This window comes from Phaseolus vulgaris, chromosome 9 (genome assembly GCF_051622355.1).
Source record: "Phaseolus vulgaris cultivar YP4 chromosome 9, ASM5162235v1, whole genome shotgun sequence".
In the NCBI taxonomy this organism is placed as follows: Eukaryota; Viridiplantae; Streptophyta; class Magnoliopsida; order Fabales; family Fabaceae; genus Phaseolus; species Phaseolus vulgaris.
Genome location: NC_143506.1, coordinates 16,126,442 through 16,141,900, shown reverse-complemented (window position 1 = coordinate 16,141,900; position 15,459 = coordinate 16,126,442). Strand labels below are relative to the sequence as shown.

At 30.4% G+C, this 15,459-nt stretch overlaps 2 protein-coding genes across 4 annotated transcripts; both read left to right on the top strand.

The window, feature by feature from the left end:
• Window positions 1–839: 839 nt before the first annotated feature.
• LOC137822079 (WRKY family transcription factor) lies at window positions 840–3,546 on the top strand. 3 transcript variants are annotated; one of them, XM_068626985.2, is made up of 3 exons: window positions 840–1,320; window positions 2,067–2,527; window positions 3,033–3,546. In XM_068626985.2, the coding sequence occupies exons 1-3, from the start codon at window positions 999–1,001 to the stop codon at window positions 3,372–3,374; spliced, it is 1,125 nt and encodes a 374-aa protein (XP_068483086.2). In that variant the 5' UTR covers window positions 840–998; the 3' UTR covers window positions 3,375–3,546. The 3 variants fall into 3 exon arrangements, 2 of the variants coding, with proteins under 2 accessions (XP_068483086.2, XP_068483085.2); XR_016515844.1 differs by having other exon boundaries at window positions 848–1,320; window positions 2,067–2,681; XM_068626984.2 differs by having other exon boundaries at window positions 855–1,320; window positions 2,070–2,527.
• Window positions 3,547–4,707: 1,161 nt separating this feature from the next.
• On the top strand, window positions 4,708–8,269 carry LOC137823000 (chorismate mutase 2). Its single transcript, XM_068628065.2, has 6 exons — window positions 4,708–4,755; window positions 5,457–5,738; window positions 6,839–6,925; window positions 6,999–7,142; window positions 7,281–7,373; window positions 7,958–8,269. Exons 2-6 carry the CDS (start codon window positions 5,499–5,501, stop codon window positions 8,189–8,191), a joined length of 798 nt encoding a protein of 265 aa, XP_068484166.1. The 5' UTR covers window positions 4,708–4,755; window positions 5,457–5,498; the 3' UTR covers window positions 8,192–8,269.
• The last annotated feature ends 7,190 nt before the right edge of the window (window positions 8,270–15,459 follow it).

Here is a 15,459-nt window from a genome sequence, read left to right as displayed (position 1 = left end):
ATTGTATTTTCTTGAACTAACGCAAATGGAGATGGCATAATTAATACAAGTGTTTGGCGCTTTGATTTATTTATTGATACTTATATTACTAGCTAACCAAAACCACCAATACTTTATTTTCTTTTTCTTAATTTCTAACAAAACCTCTTATTAATACCTAAACCAATGTCCATTCCCTTTTATATACAGCCAAAATAAACAGCATATTAGGAACCATCTTGTCTTCGATGCTGGGTAATAATAATATGTACTAAAATATGTTTAAAGTTGTTGAATGAATAATAAAATAATAAAGTTATTATTACTATTATTATTATTTGTTTTTGTGTGAGGGTTAGGACCTAAAAAAATTACTGAGAGGATTCGTTTTATTCCTGTCGGTCGATCCTATTGTTCTTCAACATTCTCTGTTTGCTCATTTCCTTTCATTCGTAGCTTCAGTCTTCTTGTAAACATCGAATGGGATACCTGCAGAAGGCATTTCGACACTCAAGTCAGTAAAAGAGTTCGACACTCGGCTGTTAGAGTACTGTAAACGTACTTGTTTCTTAGAATATGTGTTATTTATATTATCTGTGGTGGACTTTTTTTTATTGGATCAGGTTTAGGGGTTGGACTGTGTTTTAGGACTGAATTACCTAGCTCCTTATCACGGATTAGCTTTGCTGACCTTGATTGAGTGTAATTAGACATGAACTATCGTCAACCCGACGGATGTGTGTCACGACTACAGTCGGTCAACCCAACTTTGGGATTCAAGATGTTATATGAATTATGCAGCCCTCACGGTACATTATTATTATTATTATTATATAATCTTCATGTTCGGAGTGAATAGTAAAATCTTATGAATAATTAACAGATAAGTATATTGCAGGGGTGGGGGATAGAGAAGAAGTATAACGAAGAGAAACTTTAGTTTTCCCTCCAAAATCCAAAATAGAGGGTCTCTCGGTTGAACTTTGAAGTTGAATCGATCGTTATCATCAAGCAATTTAATGTCAGCGAAACAGAAACACCTCTTCTCTAAATCCCCAATTCTTAAATTTTGTCCCTTCGCTCACTCACACTCTCTCCACCGTCGGTTACGTATCGCCGATATTCTTCTCGCCGACCAAGATCACGACGGCGTCGATTGCATGGACACCATCCGAGAAACACCGCCGAAGAAGTGCTTTTCGCCTCGCAGGCTCGTTGCGTCGTTGCTGGCGCCGCTGAGGCCGGCCAAGGGTGTCCGACTTCAGCAACGGCGGCACGAGACCGGTGATTTGGACGCCCCGCCGTCGCTGACGAATGAACTAAAAGGAAGCGATGATTCCAGTGAGAATCTCTGGTTATTTTCGATTTCAATTTGTTTATTGTTAATTTCATAATCCTGGCTTCAAAAGATACGTAACTGTTACTGTGTGTGCTTAATTCCTTTGACGATGCTTCGCTAGTGTCCTTACCGTTAGGTTTGATTTCCTAATCAGTCCTTAGGTAGTTGTACTACTGTTGACCGTGTTTTTTGGATTTGTTTTTAATTATGAAAATTGGTTAATACTGTAGATTGTATGTTTATGAATTGCCTACGTGATTCGTTACATTGCAAGGTTGAAATCTGTTCATTTGAAATTGCATTGTGTTGTAAGGAATCACATAGCAATCCATCAACATATTGGTTTTCAATATTGTATCGAGATTCTGCGTGAAATCTGTTCTCTTCCAATGTTATATTCATACATCACTTTTGTCAAATTGTATATAATATAATTCCAGGTTCAGCAATTACTAACTTTGTACGTGTAGGACAAAATCTAATTCTTTCCATGAGGTTTAGGGTTTAGAATTTTCCTTTTGCAACTGAAATTATTTTCTAACTTTTTTGTTATTTTGAATATCAATTCTACAGATACATAGACAACTAATGTTTTTGTTTCTGTTAGAGATGAAAAAGGCAAATTAGTTTTCTCTTTTACTTATTCATTGGCTTTGTTCCTTTCATTCTCATCACACTTCTGCAGTTTTACTTTTGTCCTTTTCCTGGTTTTTGTTGTTAACTGTATGATGTTGTGGATGTTATGCAGCAGGACAGTTACATGAGAGTGATACATCTTTTAAGCTTGGGGTTGGTTGTGGCTTGCTATATCTGCTTGCAGCAAGTAAAAATGAGCTCGGCAAGATGGTTGAGCTGCGGAAAGAAATGGAGGTGCTCCTTCAAGATGTGAAAGGGGAACTTCAGAGTAAAGATGCGTTTCTTAAGCCATTGAAACAAAATGACGCTCTTGCCCTTTCCATGACCGATATTCAAGAAGTTTCCAGCTCTGATAGTCACATTTCTATCCATTCACAAACACAGTATGTTCAACCAGAGTCAAAAAGAAATATGGTTCCAAATAATTTTCTAGAATGTAACATAAGTGAACAAGGTGAATGTGCAGAAGAAATAAATGATCTCCAGGCAGAATTTGAAAATGAGTTACTGAGGTTGCAGCTGTATTTGGATGGAGAAGCTGGATTCGAAGATGCAAAACAAGAGGGAGTCAAGGTAGATTGTTTCATAGTTGGATTCCTCCTAATTACCTTTTCCTGATGCTGGCAATGAACAACTTTGTTCCATTGATTTATAATTAATCAAGAAGGGAATAAATTTGCTCCAGTTAGATCCCAGTCAAAGTAATTTCTTCTATTGTTTCTTTGAGGTATGTGTCAACCAACACATTGTCAGAAAACTATTACATGCTTAGTACAACCTGCTAGATACACGAACCTTTCAAATATCAATGTGAGAATAATCTCCTTAATCAGTTGAATGCCAACATGTAGATGAAGCTTCATGGAAAGCCCTTGTACTATCACCAAATACCGTTTCTAGATACGGAGGCTACTCTTGGTAGAAGAACCAAATGAAATTTATACTATTTTTGCGGCTATATGCTGCATTTATTATTCGTGTGGTTGTCCCTTTTTTTGTAGGTTGTAAATACTCCTGTGTTACATTTTACTTAAGTTATTGGTTATATTCCAGAATGGCTGAAAAAAGGAATTTGCAGGTAACTGTTAAGGACTCTAGTTCAAAAAGCAGCCATAGTTCAAGTTTTGGTGAAATAATAATGGAACCACTAGGAGCAAGTTATGACGTATCATTTGGAGTTCCTCCAATTGAACTGGAGAGAAGGTTGCATGAACTGCTTGAAGCAAGACTGGAAGAACGGATAACAGAGCTGGAGTCTGCGTTAGAATGTACCACACAAAAGCTTATGAAGAAAGAGATAGAGGCTACTTGGTGGAAAGACACCGCACGACTTCTCTCACAACATGTTCCTGAAACTTCTCGGTTTACTTTTCCACTTGATCCTGAGATTGCTTTAAAGCTGAGTAAATTTGTAGGATAAGTTTTTATCAGTATGAAGTCTATTAAGCAACCAATATTATTGAGTAGTACAATTAATGACCCTCTGTTATACGTATATACGTCTCTCTTTTTTTCTTCAGTATTTTGATTCCCTGCAGTTTTTGTAGACAATCATCTTGTTCAAAGATTATAATTTTCTTTCTCTACCGAAACTTGATTGCATAATGTTCACCTTAAGCAAATATGTTGGAACTCAGTTGTGAAATTTATCATTTAATTATAAAAGCTTAATTTTGTTTTTACTAAAGTATTCTGAGACAGTTGAGGCCGTATTGTAATAAGTTTATATCTCTTTCAATGTTTACTTCTGAAAAAAATACACTCCTTTCCAAAATAAAATATTTTAGGTTATGAGTTATAAATTAAGAAATACTCAATTGAAATAGATCTAGATTAAAATACTCTTATTTTTAATTACTGTTGTAATAAATTCTTCTACTTTATTAACTGTTAAAAGAATACATAAAAATAATAATGGGTCACTACTATAATAGCAATATGAATTTAAAAGAAAAAAATTACGTATATATTTCTGTGATCCACATGTCTTTTCAACACAACTATTAAGTTATCTTCTGAACGATATCTAAGGGCATTTGTTTTGATTTTTTTTTTATTAAATTGGGTTAAGTTATTGGGATGAAACTGATTTTAAATAAGAATGTATGATCTTGATAGAAAAATTATATATATATATATATATATATATATATATAATATACGACTTTTTGTATGGTCTGTGTTGACTTCGTACGATTTCAATATAAAGAATATAAAAAAGTTGTGTATCACGTGTACTATTATAAAATAGAATAGATATGAATACAAGAGAATAAAAATATGAGAATGAATATTTCTTTAATTGTTTTGAAATCAGAACAATAATATGAATATATACAAATTTACACTCGTTATAGATCTAGTCAAAGAAAGAAATAATCAATCAATAAATACTAGAATCATAATGGACAAAGACAAAATAATAGTTATTCACTTTTATAAAGAGAAACAACTAAGTATTAAAAAAAACACAATTAATATTAACATTTTCTATAACAGAGGTATCCATATCCTTTAATATTCATAATTTTATCTTCCTAAACAAATTAATTGTCATGAACACCAGTTGTTATTTAAGATTGATTTCATCCACCATTGATCCAATTTAGGAAAAAAAAGCTTTTTTTTCAAAGGTTTTAAATTACCCTATTTTCATACTTTTGCTTAGTTTAGCACACGGTTTCAGCCTGTCACACACCCAGTTTTAATGAAAGATTATGCAATAAATAGCTTCTTTATTTTCTTTTCTTTTCCAGGGAAAGTGCTGGATTGAAAAAAGGCAACATTTTCTCATTGTTCAGGTATCAATTTCTCATTCTCTTCTTGGAATAAAATCTAGCTCCATTCCTAATCCGGATCACCATAGTGCAATAAATAAGTTGGATTTGTTCATTGAAAAAACAAATGATTAATGACCATTGTGTTAACTCATTCATTCTCATAAACCAAACTTTATAATACAATTCAATATTATAAACTTTTTTTTCCATGCATTGACAATTTGTGCCGAATTTTCCCATAAAAAAAAAAATCCAATATAGCATTAACCTGTGATTATTAATGAAACGTATGGTATTTATATGAAAACCGAGAAGAAGAAACGAAGGAATGGAAGATAAGATGGTTTCGTGCAACGTGGTAATTAATTCACATGTGTGGCTCAAACGGTTCTCTTTCTCTTTTTCTTCCACTTTTTGTTTATCGTCTATTTCGAAATACCATGAAGTTCAGACATTTTTTTTCCTCTATGTTTTTTCATTAAATAAATGCATAAAGCAATTTTGTCTTTTTGTTCCACAGTGTCATGCATACAATTAATACTACAAATACTTTCCGTTTGAGTTTGATTCCCAAATTAATAAAGACATAACGGGTAGCCTTGACCATTGAATTGACCTTGCCGTTTCACACGTATAATAAGACATCATTGTTTTCTGTGTGTTTTCTAATCAAACGTTGTTGTTTTCTGTTAACGGGTGTGTGTTCTCTTCCATTTGTGGAGTCTTAAAACAATCAGAAAAGTTTCTTTGACGCCACGAATAAGATGATGCTTCGGTTCCTCGTGTCGCTTCTCGTGTTGGCGAGTTGCAAAATAGCGAAAGCAGAGACCACAGTAGCTTCAGCAAGAGCGTCTCTGGTTAGACAAGAAGACACCATCATATTTGCTTTGATTGAGAGATCCAGATTTCCTTTGAATTCCCCAACCTACAATCAGAACTACACTTCCGTTCAAGATTCAATTCTTGACTTCGTCGTTCACAACACTGAGGCCGTTCAATCCAAGGTACCTTTTACTTCACCTTAGTCTTTTTCTTTTACTTTGTGTTAACGTTGAACGTGCTGAACGAAACTCGGACACTTTTCTGAAATGATGTGTCGGTGTCCGATGAGTATCGGACACTGACACTCGTATGACACGTATCCCGTGAAGTGTCTAATTAAAAAAGTATTTGTTAGATTTTTTTGACAATTTTAGTACGGTTCTAACACAATTTTTTTTTAAAACATTAATTTTCTCAAAATTCAAACTTTATTGTATAAATTGTTATTATGATTATAAAAATAAGAAACAAATCCATGTGAATCATGAAAAAACATCTTTTTGTTTCAAAAAATAATATGGAATATACTTGAGCACATAAATCTGTTCTCGAACTAGTTTGGGGACTGGGAGAATTATTGTCTTCAGATATCACTCGGTCGGTCTCCTCGCACGTTCTTCCTTTTATCTTCCTAGCCGAACGACTCCTCAGACTGGTGGGGTGGTGGGGTACCTGCAGATGACACTCCAACGCTCAAGTCAGTGAGGTATCGTATTCGGATGGTTAGAATACTGTAGATAATGACGTACCTTCTTCTTTGGAATGCGTGATATTTATATTACCTTGATGGGGCTCTTGCTGTTGGGCCGGATTAGGGGTTGTTTAGTGATTAGGGTTGGATTAGGCCGTTTCCTACCCATGGGTTAGCCTTTGCTAATCGAGTCAACCTTTAACTTGAGCACCTTATCTCGGTCGACCATATATGACACGTGGTCGACCTCCTACCTTAAAGTAGGGCGCATGGGTTGATCGGGTCCGTAGACCGGTCGGTCATCCCAGTACAAAATCTTTATTGTCAATTTATATAATTCATAATTATATAATATATAGATTTTGTGTCTCCGTGTTCTATATTTTAGAAATTTTACATATCTTTGTGTTCGTGTCGTGTTGTATTCATGTCCGTGTTTGTGCTTACATAGACTGAACGTTGATTGTTGATTTTACTGTTGTAATTGTCGTTGTAGATAGTTTAATAAAAGCCTTGTCAGAATAATTGTTAATATACTTGATACCAAGGCTTGCCATTTTGTTTTTGTTTTGATTTGATGGTATGTTGCAGGCAGGTAGATACACTAATCCTGAAGAAATTCCTTTCTCCACAAAAAGTTTACCACCCTCGGTTGTGCCACATTGCCCCTTCTCACAAGTAATTTCAAAAACTGGTGCATGATTTGCTACTTAATTAGTGGAAAAAGGATCTACTCAAATATTGTTTTTAGTTTTTGCATCCTGCAGCTGCTTCGATTAACATAAACAAGGACATTTGGAAACTGTACTTTAGTGATCTGCTTCCACTGTTTGTTGCTTCCGATGATGATGGCAACTATGCACAAACTGCTGCTGCCGATCTTACGTTGTTGCAGGTGAGATTTCATGTCTAAGGTCTTTTATCAGTAAGTTCATGGGTGATGAAGTTATGCAGAACAACGAATGTGTTCTTCTAAAATAGAGTTGGTTGTTACTTGGCATACCATTTATTTTATTCCATAAAATATCTGCAGGCCATCTCCAGAAGGATTCATTATGGAAAATTTGTAGCTGAGGCCAAATTTAGAGAAAATCCTAAAGCCTTTGAGCCTTCAATTCGTGCCAAGGTATATATAATGTTTTCATTCTTAATCATTGTAGTGGCTAGATAGTGATGGAGAGTGTGCTGATGCGAGTTAAGTAGTGAAGCTTGTGATATGAAGTTCAGATACTCATATATCGAACACTGACACTAGTATAACACGGATTTGGGAAGTGTTTAATTCAAAAAAATATTTGTTGGATTTCTAACAATTCTAGTACGGTTTTAACACAATTTTGAAAAGGGAAAATATATATTTTTTTTAAAAAACTCAAACTTACTGTATCAATTTTTATAATGATTACAAAAATAAGAAACAAATCTTTTTGAACCAGTCATGAAAAACATTTTTCTCTCCAAAAAATAATCTGAAACATACTTGTGCACATAAATTTTTATTATCAATTTATATAACTCATAATTATATAATATATAGATATGTGTCCTTGTATATTATACGGATGTTCGTGTCCGTGCTCATGTCATATCAGTGTTGGTGTGAGTGTCTATGCTACCTAGCTTGTGAATACCTACCTTAATTTCAAGCAAATATTTGGTTATTGGTCATTACCAAGGTTTTAAATTTCAAAATGTTTGGTTGTTGTGCAGGACAGGGAAACATTGTTGAAATTATTGACACTTAAGAAGGTTGAAGAGATGGTGGTGAAGAGGGTTGAAAAGAAGGCCATGGTGCTTGGGCAGGACGTGAACATTGACAATGATATAAAAAAGGGAGGAAAATACAAGGTTGATCCATCAATTGCTTCTATGTTGTACCAGAAATGGTTGATACCCCTCACAAAAAATGTTGAACTTGAATACTTACTGAAACGCTTCGAATGAAGCCTTCTCAACGCAATCAGTTTAAGAAAATAATATCGTGTTATCGTTAATTTAAAATATCAGTTTCTTATTTGCTCATTAACTGCCAAATTCTTAGGATGTCAGTTTAGAAAATAATGTTATATAACATTTAGTTTGATTTAGTTTGTGTTTGGATTGAGGAGAAGATATTTGAGGATTTGAGACAGTGGATGTGTGAGAAGAAAGTGTGAAGAAAGTGAGATTGTTTAGATTAGAGTATGTTAGGGTGGATGGGTAAGGAAAGTCGGAGTTTGTGGGTGATGAAATCGTTTTGAAGTTTTTTTAACTTTTTTTTAAAGTTTAAAATGTAACTTTACAAATTTATCTTTGTATTTAAAAATATTTAATTAATGAAATATTTTTATGTATATTTGAGTTAATTAAAATATTTTAAATTATTTTTGGTACAATTGAATAAATTATTTCGATACCGTTAAATAATTATTTTTGAAAAAAATACGAGTTACTTAATATGATCGAAACATGAAAATAATCATAAAAATAATATTATGTAAACATATACAAGTTTATTGTTATATTTATTTATACATTTTGAAAGTTTTTTATATTCATTGATTTAGATTGTATGTAGATACATAACTATGTAGATATTTTATAATAAAAAAATATTATATATGGAGTAAATTGTACAACAAAATTATTTATAAAGAAGAGAAAATATATAGAATAAAGTATAAAATATCATAATATGATAATTGTGATGGAAAAAATAATAAAAATAAAATTATTGCATGAATGAAAAAACAAAAAGGTAAAACACCACCATCCTAGGTAGCTTTTTCCTCAAATCTATGCATATGAAAAGGATGAGATAAATCACTCTCCATGCAGATCCAGTCTGTCTCTGCACATCCCTTGATCCAAAGTATGGATATCCATTCACATAATTTCTTTTAAACAGTACCATCCTTAAAGCAAACAGAGTCTCGAGCAAGTTCTGCATATGCATGGATTATGCAAGAAGTATTGAAAGTTTTAATCTTCCAGACCATTTATTGTTGGATAGGTGCCCATATTTAGTAAAAAAATATTTAACTTTGTTTTATTTTCTACTGTTTTGTTCTACGTTATACACATTATACGTGAAAAAGTTTAACGGTGTTAATTTTATTTTAAAATAAATTCTCAATTTAAAGAAATTCTTAAGTAAAAATGAGTATGAAAACTAGAAATAATGAGGTGATTGAACATGTCTATTAAAATGTCCAATAGTAGTAAAAACAATACTTTTAATTTTAAAAAAAAAGAGTCAATGGTCTTTGTTTAAGAAAAAATGTTAATAATAATAATTATTATTATTTAGAAACATGATAGTTTATTACCTCTTTCTAAATTTTAATAATAATCACATATATTTTGATTTTTAAATAAACATTTGTATAGGTTAAATATCACATTTCTAAAATATTTAAAGTATTTTAAAACATAAAAAACATAATATAGTGGATCTCTTATAGCATTAAGATAATTGTAATTCAACTTTATTTTTCTATACATTCAAATTTCTAACTCTCTATCATGTTTGATTTCTCATCACTTGCATTATCAAAATCCACATCACCATTATCATACATTTCTCCTTCTGCATAACTATTAACCTATTCTTAAAAAAAGTCATCAACTTGTTTTTCTCTCCTTTTCTATTTCAATTGTTTGTTTTGTTTTTTTAAGGAATTTGTTTTGTGATTTTGTATTTGAACTTTTAGGATTATTGCAAATTGTGTATTTTTTTTTGTGGAGAAGTTGAATTGTAGGTGAGTGCGATGTGTGGTAATGGTGGAGATTTTAAAGTTATAATTTGTGGTCATTTGAGTTTGTGTTGGTTTGGCAACGGTGACAAAGGAAGAGTAGTGAGATGGTTTTGTAAAAATGTATTGGGGTGTGAGATTTTGTTTAATTATCCAATTGATTACGAGTTGATGTTTTACTTTAGGTTTCATTTTGTGGATATTACTTGTTCATTCATTATGCCTATTAATGTGAAATGAGATTATTGCGTGGTTGATTTATGATTTTTTTTTAATGAAGATTTTAAACTTAATTCAATCTTATAAAAACAGTTTATAAGGTGAGATTTGCACCAACTTATATATTATGAAATGTCTTTATCTCTAGTCGATGTAAAATATCCAACATTTATTTGTTACTTCCTTGATTTCAATTAACTTGGAAGTGATGTATGAAATGAGCTTATGAATTGTATTTTTGTGTGTCAAAATGACTTATATGCAAAATGATGAATTATTTAAATGACTCATTTGTGTGTATTTAAGATTCATTTCACTATGTCTCACACCCAAATATCAAGGATGAATATGAGTGACAATGCGAGATGGTCGTCCTGCATTGATTCGTCAAATGCGGTCGGATTGGCCCATCCCGCTTAAGTAATGTAGGTTCAATCTATTGACTTGCTTCTCATATAGGATGGTATGTGGGCTTGCGGGTTAATCTGCATAAGAAAAATATTTTTTTATTAAAAATAATAATATTAATGCACTTATAATATTTTAAAAACAAAAGTTGGAGGAGGTAATTTTGTATTTTTATTAGGGTGTTTTTCCTTGCATCCCATCAAATTTCTTTATGTACCTCATCAATTTTGAAATTTAATTTTCATACCATAGAAGTCAATTTTATAAACGAAAATTTAGAAGAAAAAATAACTTCTAAATAACATTTTTAGAACAAATATTTTACCTTCCAAAATCTATAACAACTATTTTGACTTTTAAAATTCGATTTTTGAAATTGGGAAAAAATTTGAGGAGGTGTAGAAAGAAATCACTTTTATTATTATACAAGCTAGCAAGCTATCCCGCCCCACTCCATACTTAGTTCGCACATATTACAGATTATACGAGACAAACCTAAATGAGTCAGCGAGTCACAATAGTGAGCTCATCTCGCATATTTCATAACAAACTGTGAGCCGATCCACATGAACAACCAACATTGTCACCCTTAAATATAAATAATGTTTATATATGAATTTCTATTAAGATTTTTATGAATGGAAGGACTTAACTACATGAAATAAAGGATTTCAATAACCCATTTACATAAAAAAAAAAAAAAAATTATTCAAGGACTTGTGAATTAGTATATGAATCTTTCATACCCAAATTAAGTATTTACTTAATAAAAAAAAGTGAAAAATTAAAACTTGTGAATGGCAAGGGTTTATCTATTAATTAAAGGTTGTACTTCCTATAGTGTATGTTTTGTTCACCTCTCCTTCCATTATGATATGGTAATAACAACTCTCTTAATAACACCACATTTTTAAGTACCTACGTCTTGGTTAATGCTCTTATATTTATTATAAATGAAGACTTTCACCACATGCATGTTCATTCTTCTTATTGGTTAATGCCCTTATATTCATTATAAATAAAAACTTCCACCACATGTATGCTTCATTCTTCCCTCTAGGAAGCAATAATGTTAACTTCCTTTTTTGTTGTTATATACATCAAGGTCACATCGACCAAATTGCAAAGAAATAGTGGAAAGTGAACAAATGAATTCATTTTTTAATATAAAAGTTTGTAAAAGATATATATATATATATATATATATATTTTATATTGACTTTATTTTAATTTCTTTGTTCAATCTTTATGAACTAAAGATTCATATAACTATGTATGTACGGTGTCATGGTGTTTGGTGGCTTGAGATCTGTTGTAGTGATATTTATGGTTGTGAGAAAAAAAAATCCAAATATTATTCTATAATTATAAAATTCAAATTAATTTAATTTAATTTTAAATTTAAATCCATGTTATTAGGAGTTTATATTCAATATAATTAACAAATTTTAGAGTCGATATGGATTGAATATTTTTTTTTAAATTAAAAAATAAAGATCCATAAATCCAAAAGTCTATTTTAAAATCTCAACAAAATAATAAATGTTTTTTTAACTTTCGCTAAATTTCAAAGGTTTATTTTAAAATTTTAGTAAAATAACAAAGATTTTTTTAATCTTCGTTCAATTTCAAAGATTTATTCTAAAATTTCAGTAAAATAACGGTTTTTTTTAACCTTCGTTAAATTTCAAAAATTTATTGTACAATCTCAATAAAACGCTCCAGATTTTTCAAACTTCAATAATTAAATATTTTATAACTAAATTATCTAAATTTTTTAAAGTGTAACTTTACATTACAAATAATTTTTATAAAATTTATTTTATAAACTCACCAAAATAACCTTGGATAATAAGAATTTTAACAACTAATCTTGAATAATAAGTATTTCAACTGTATTTGCTGGTAGTTAGTTTATATAATTCATAGTTTTTTTTTGTTACGAGCTCATTCTTCCAAAAAAACCTGACTTAGTTTGTTTTAGTTTTTTATGTGCAATTTTAGTTTTAGTTATAATGTTCAATATTTAATTCTCATAACTTTGAAATATTTTAAATTAAAACCTTTATTTTATAATACATCCAATAATTAATTCACTGTGGAGTGAGAAGTGATAAAATTAATTTCTTCTTTCAATATGTTCTTACAATATTTGAAGCCCTCAAAGCCAATAACACACATGACTTTGAAGTTCACATTTGATAAATAATGCAATCATTTAAGATGTATAAAATAGTGATAAACACCAGTTATTGTCGAGCTAGTTAATGGTGGCGTGTGACTCGAGTTGGGACAGTAAGGTGATGGAAGAAGCAATGATAGTGCCTTATTTAGTGTTTCCTCTCCTTAGATACAATAGACACAAATATGTTTGAATTGTGATTCCTTGCTAGGATTGTCGTTGGCAACCATTAAGCCCGGTGTCAGAGAGCAGTGTTTCTGTCAATGGTGGAAGAGAGAAGCCAAAAGGATTGTTAGAGATGGTGGAAAATGGGGTTGAAGGTTATTTCAGACGACGAGTCATTTTAAAAAAAATTGAAACACCATACCCAATAATGATTTAGCATAAGAAACTGCAACCCTGTATAAAAATGACTTAATAGAGATTTGAACCCTGGATAATAATGTAAAAATAAACTTCCATTAAAATTATTTGTTTAAACTTTGAATATTGTTTTAAATTTATCTTTTAACATTATAATAATGTTAATAAAATGTACTGTTGTTTATAACTTTTAAATATATTATTTTTTAAGTTATTGTTTTATTAATTTGTTTACAGAGTTATAATAAATATATTTTTTAATGCAATAAATACGATTGTATTTTAAAATTGGCATCTTTTTATTTATTATTAGAAGGAACGAATCTTTCTGTGTTTTTATATATTTTAAGAAGATAAAATTAATAATAATGTAGGGTTCAATGAGTAATTTGTAATGTTGTGCAGTTATTTTTAATATTTGAATAACTTAAAAAAAATATAATTAATAATAAAATATTTAAATCAACTTATATTATAGAGTATTTAACAATTTTTTAAAATAATATAATTTTAAATTTGATAAAAATAATTGTGCTCCCTACCTATACTTGTTTTTCTTTATTTTTTAACCCATGTTACGTATTAAAAACTAATTCAAAATAAAAAATTAGAAATAATTATTTTATGAACATTTAAGGATATCCCTACAAAAGTGAGGTTGATTAACCTTATAACCTCCCACCCTTCTCTTTCACAAAAATAGAGTGGTGCCCTATAACAACCAGTACCTCCAACCCACATGAGTTTTATCCAATTCAAATACCCTGCTGAAGAAATTTCTAGCTCTGAAAACAAACTCTGAAATACATAATACTCCTCTGTTACAGTGTAGTCCCTGCACTACTCATTAATTGATGAATTATAGAGGAGAAATTAACAACTCTTCCTTGTTTATTTGCAATTCAATGTTGTCTGCAGAAAGGGTTGCAGAAATTCTCCATAATTACATTATCTCCACCTAAGAATGTTGTGAAAGAACCAACTTCACAGGGCCTTTTTGTGGATACTCCATTTTTGGACATCTTTTTGTAGGTGGAAATTGTTGTGATTTATGCCTTCTTATTGCTATGCTTGCTGATATAACCCTGCTCTTTCTTCTCCCTTCTTGAGGTATCAGCATCATACCTATATGTTTCCAGCAAAATAAGTGCTCCTTGTTTAGTCTACTGTGAATCTCTCACAGTTACTTTACATTGCATTTGTGTACCAGAAAATCAGCATGCATAAGATAGGGAAATTTAGAAATATAATGTAATTTTTCTCCTTTTTTACATAAATGGTTATGTTTTAAAATTTGTATAAAAATGAGATTTGAAAATTCATGCTTGCAAGTTACACACACAACTTATTCATTTTTATAATTTTTCTAAGACTTATAATTTTTAGAAAAAGAAGGAAAATTACACCACATTTATAAATTTTCCCAAAACAGATGTATACCAATATCAAACACATACGCAGGAATACACACCAATCTAAAAAAGAAAATATTACTAATTTATTTGCCCATCTTTGAATAGTTATACCCTTTATCTCATTAAAATAATTAATATTTTATATATTTTTTTTAATTTTAATTATTGTTTTCCTAAATGTACCTTTATTTAATATTTATATTTGCTATTAATGACACAGACAAATAAAATTCAAATTTTAAATGTATCTCTATTGTGTAGGTAAAAGAGGACCTAGATAGTACTTGAAACTGGACGTACAATTGTTGACGTACCGGTTGTCACCTTTCTCTTGTCCTCAAATCTTCTCCTTTAATTATTGATGCTTGGTCAGGGTGACCTGAAAAAGATAATCTAACGATGAAGTAAGTACTATGTGCAAAGAATATATATTGATAATTGGTAAAAATGTACCTTACACCTCCGCAAATACTTTTATAGTTATTGACTGATATGCATCGTGATCCTTGATTAATAGAAAGATATATTGATATATAGGTACGTTGGAATATCTAAAAAAACATTTCTACCATATTTCACTTAATCAAAATATTAAGTATTATTGTAATTGCCATTATTTATTGTGTAGCTTGAAGTATTATTTAATTCGATCGATCACCACGTCACCCATCCGGACCGGTACATTAAATAAGAGTAAGTTAATCATAAATAATACTATTTATTTATATTAAATATTATATATTTCTTCATCATTGTAAAGTAAACTCAAGCATCTTCACATACATATAATAATAAATATCTAAAATTTATCATTTAGTCTTTATAAGTATGTTTTTTCTTTTAGTTTTCTTATTTAAAAGCATATTTTTTTTGGTGTTAATCATGCTACTT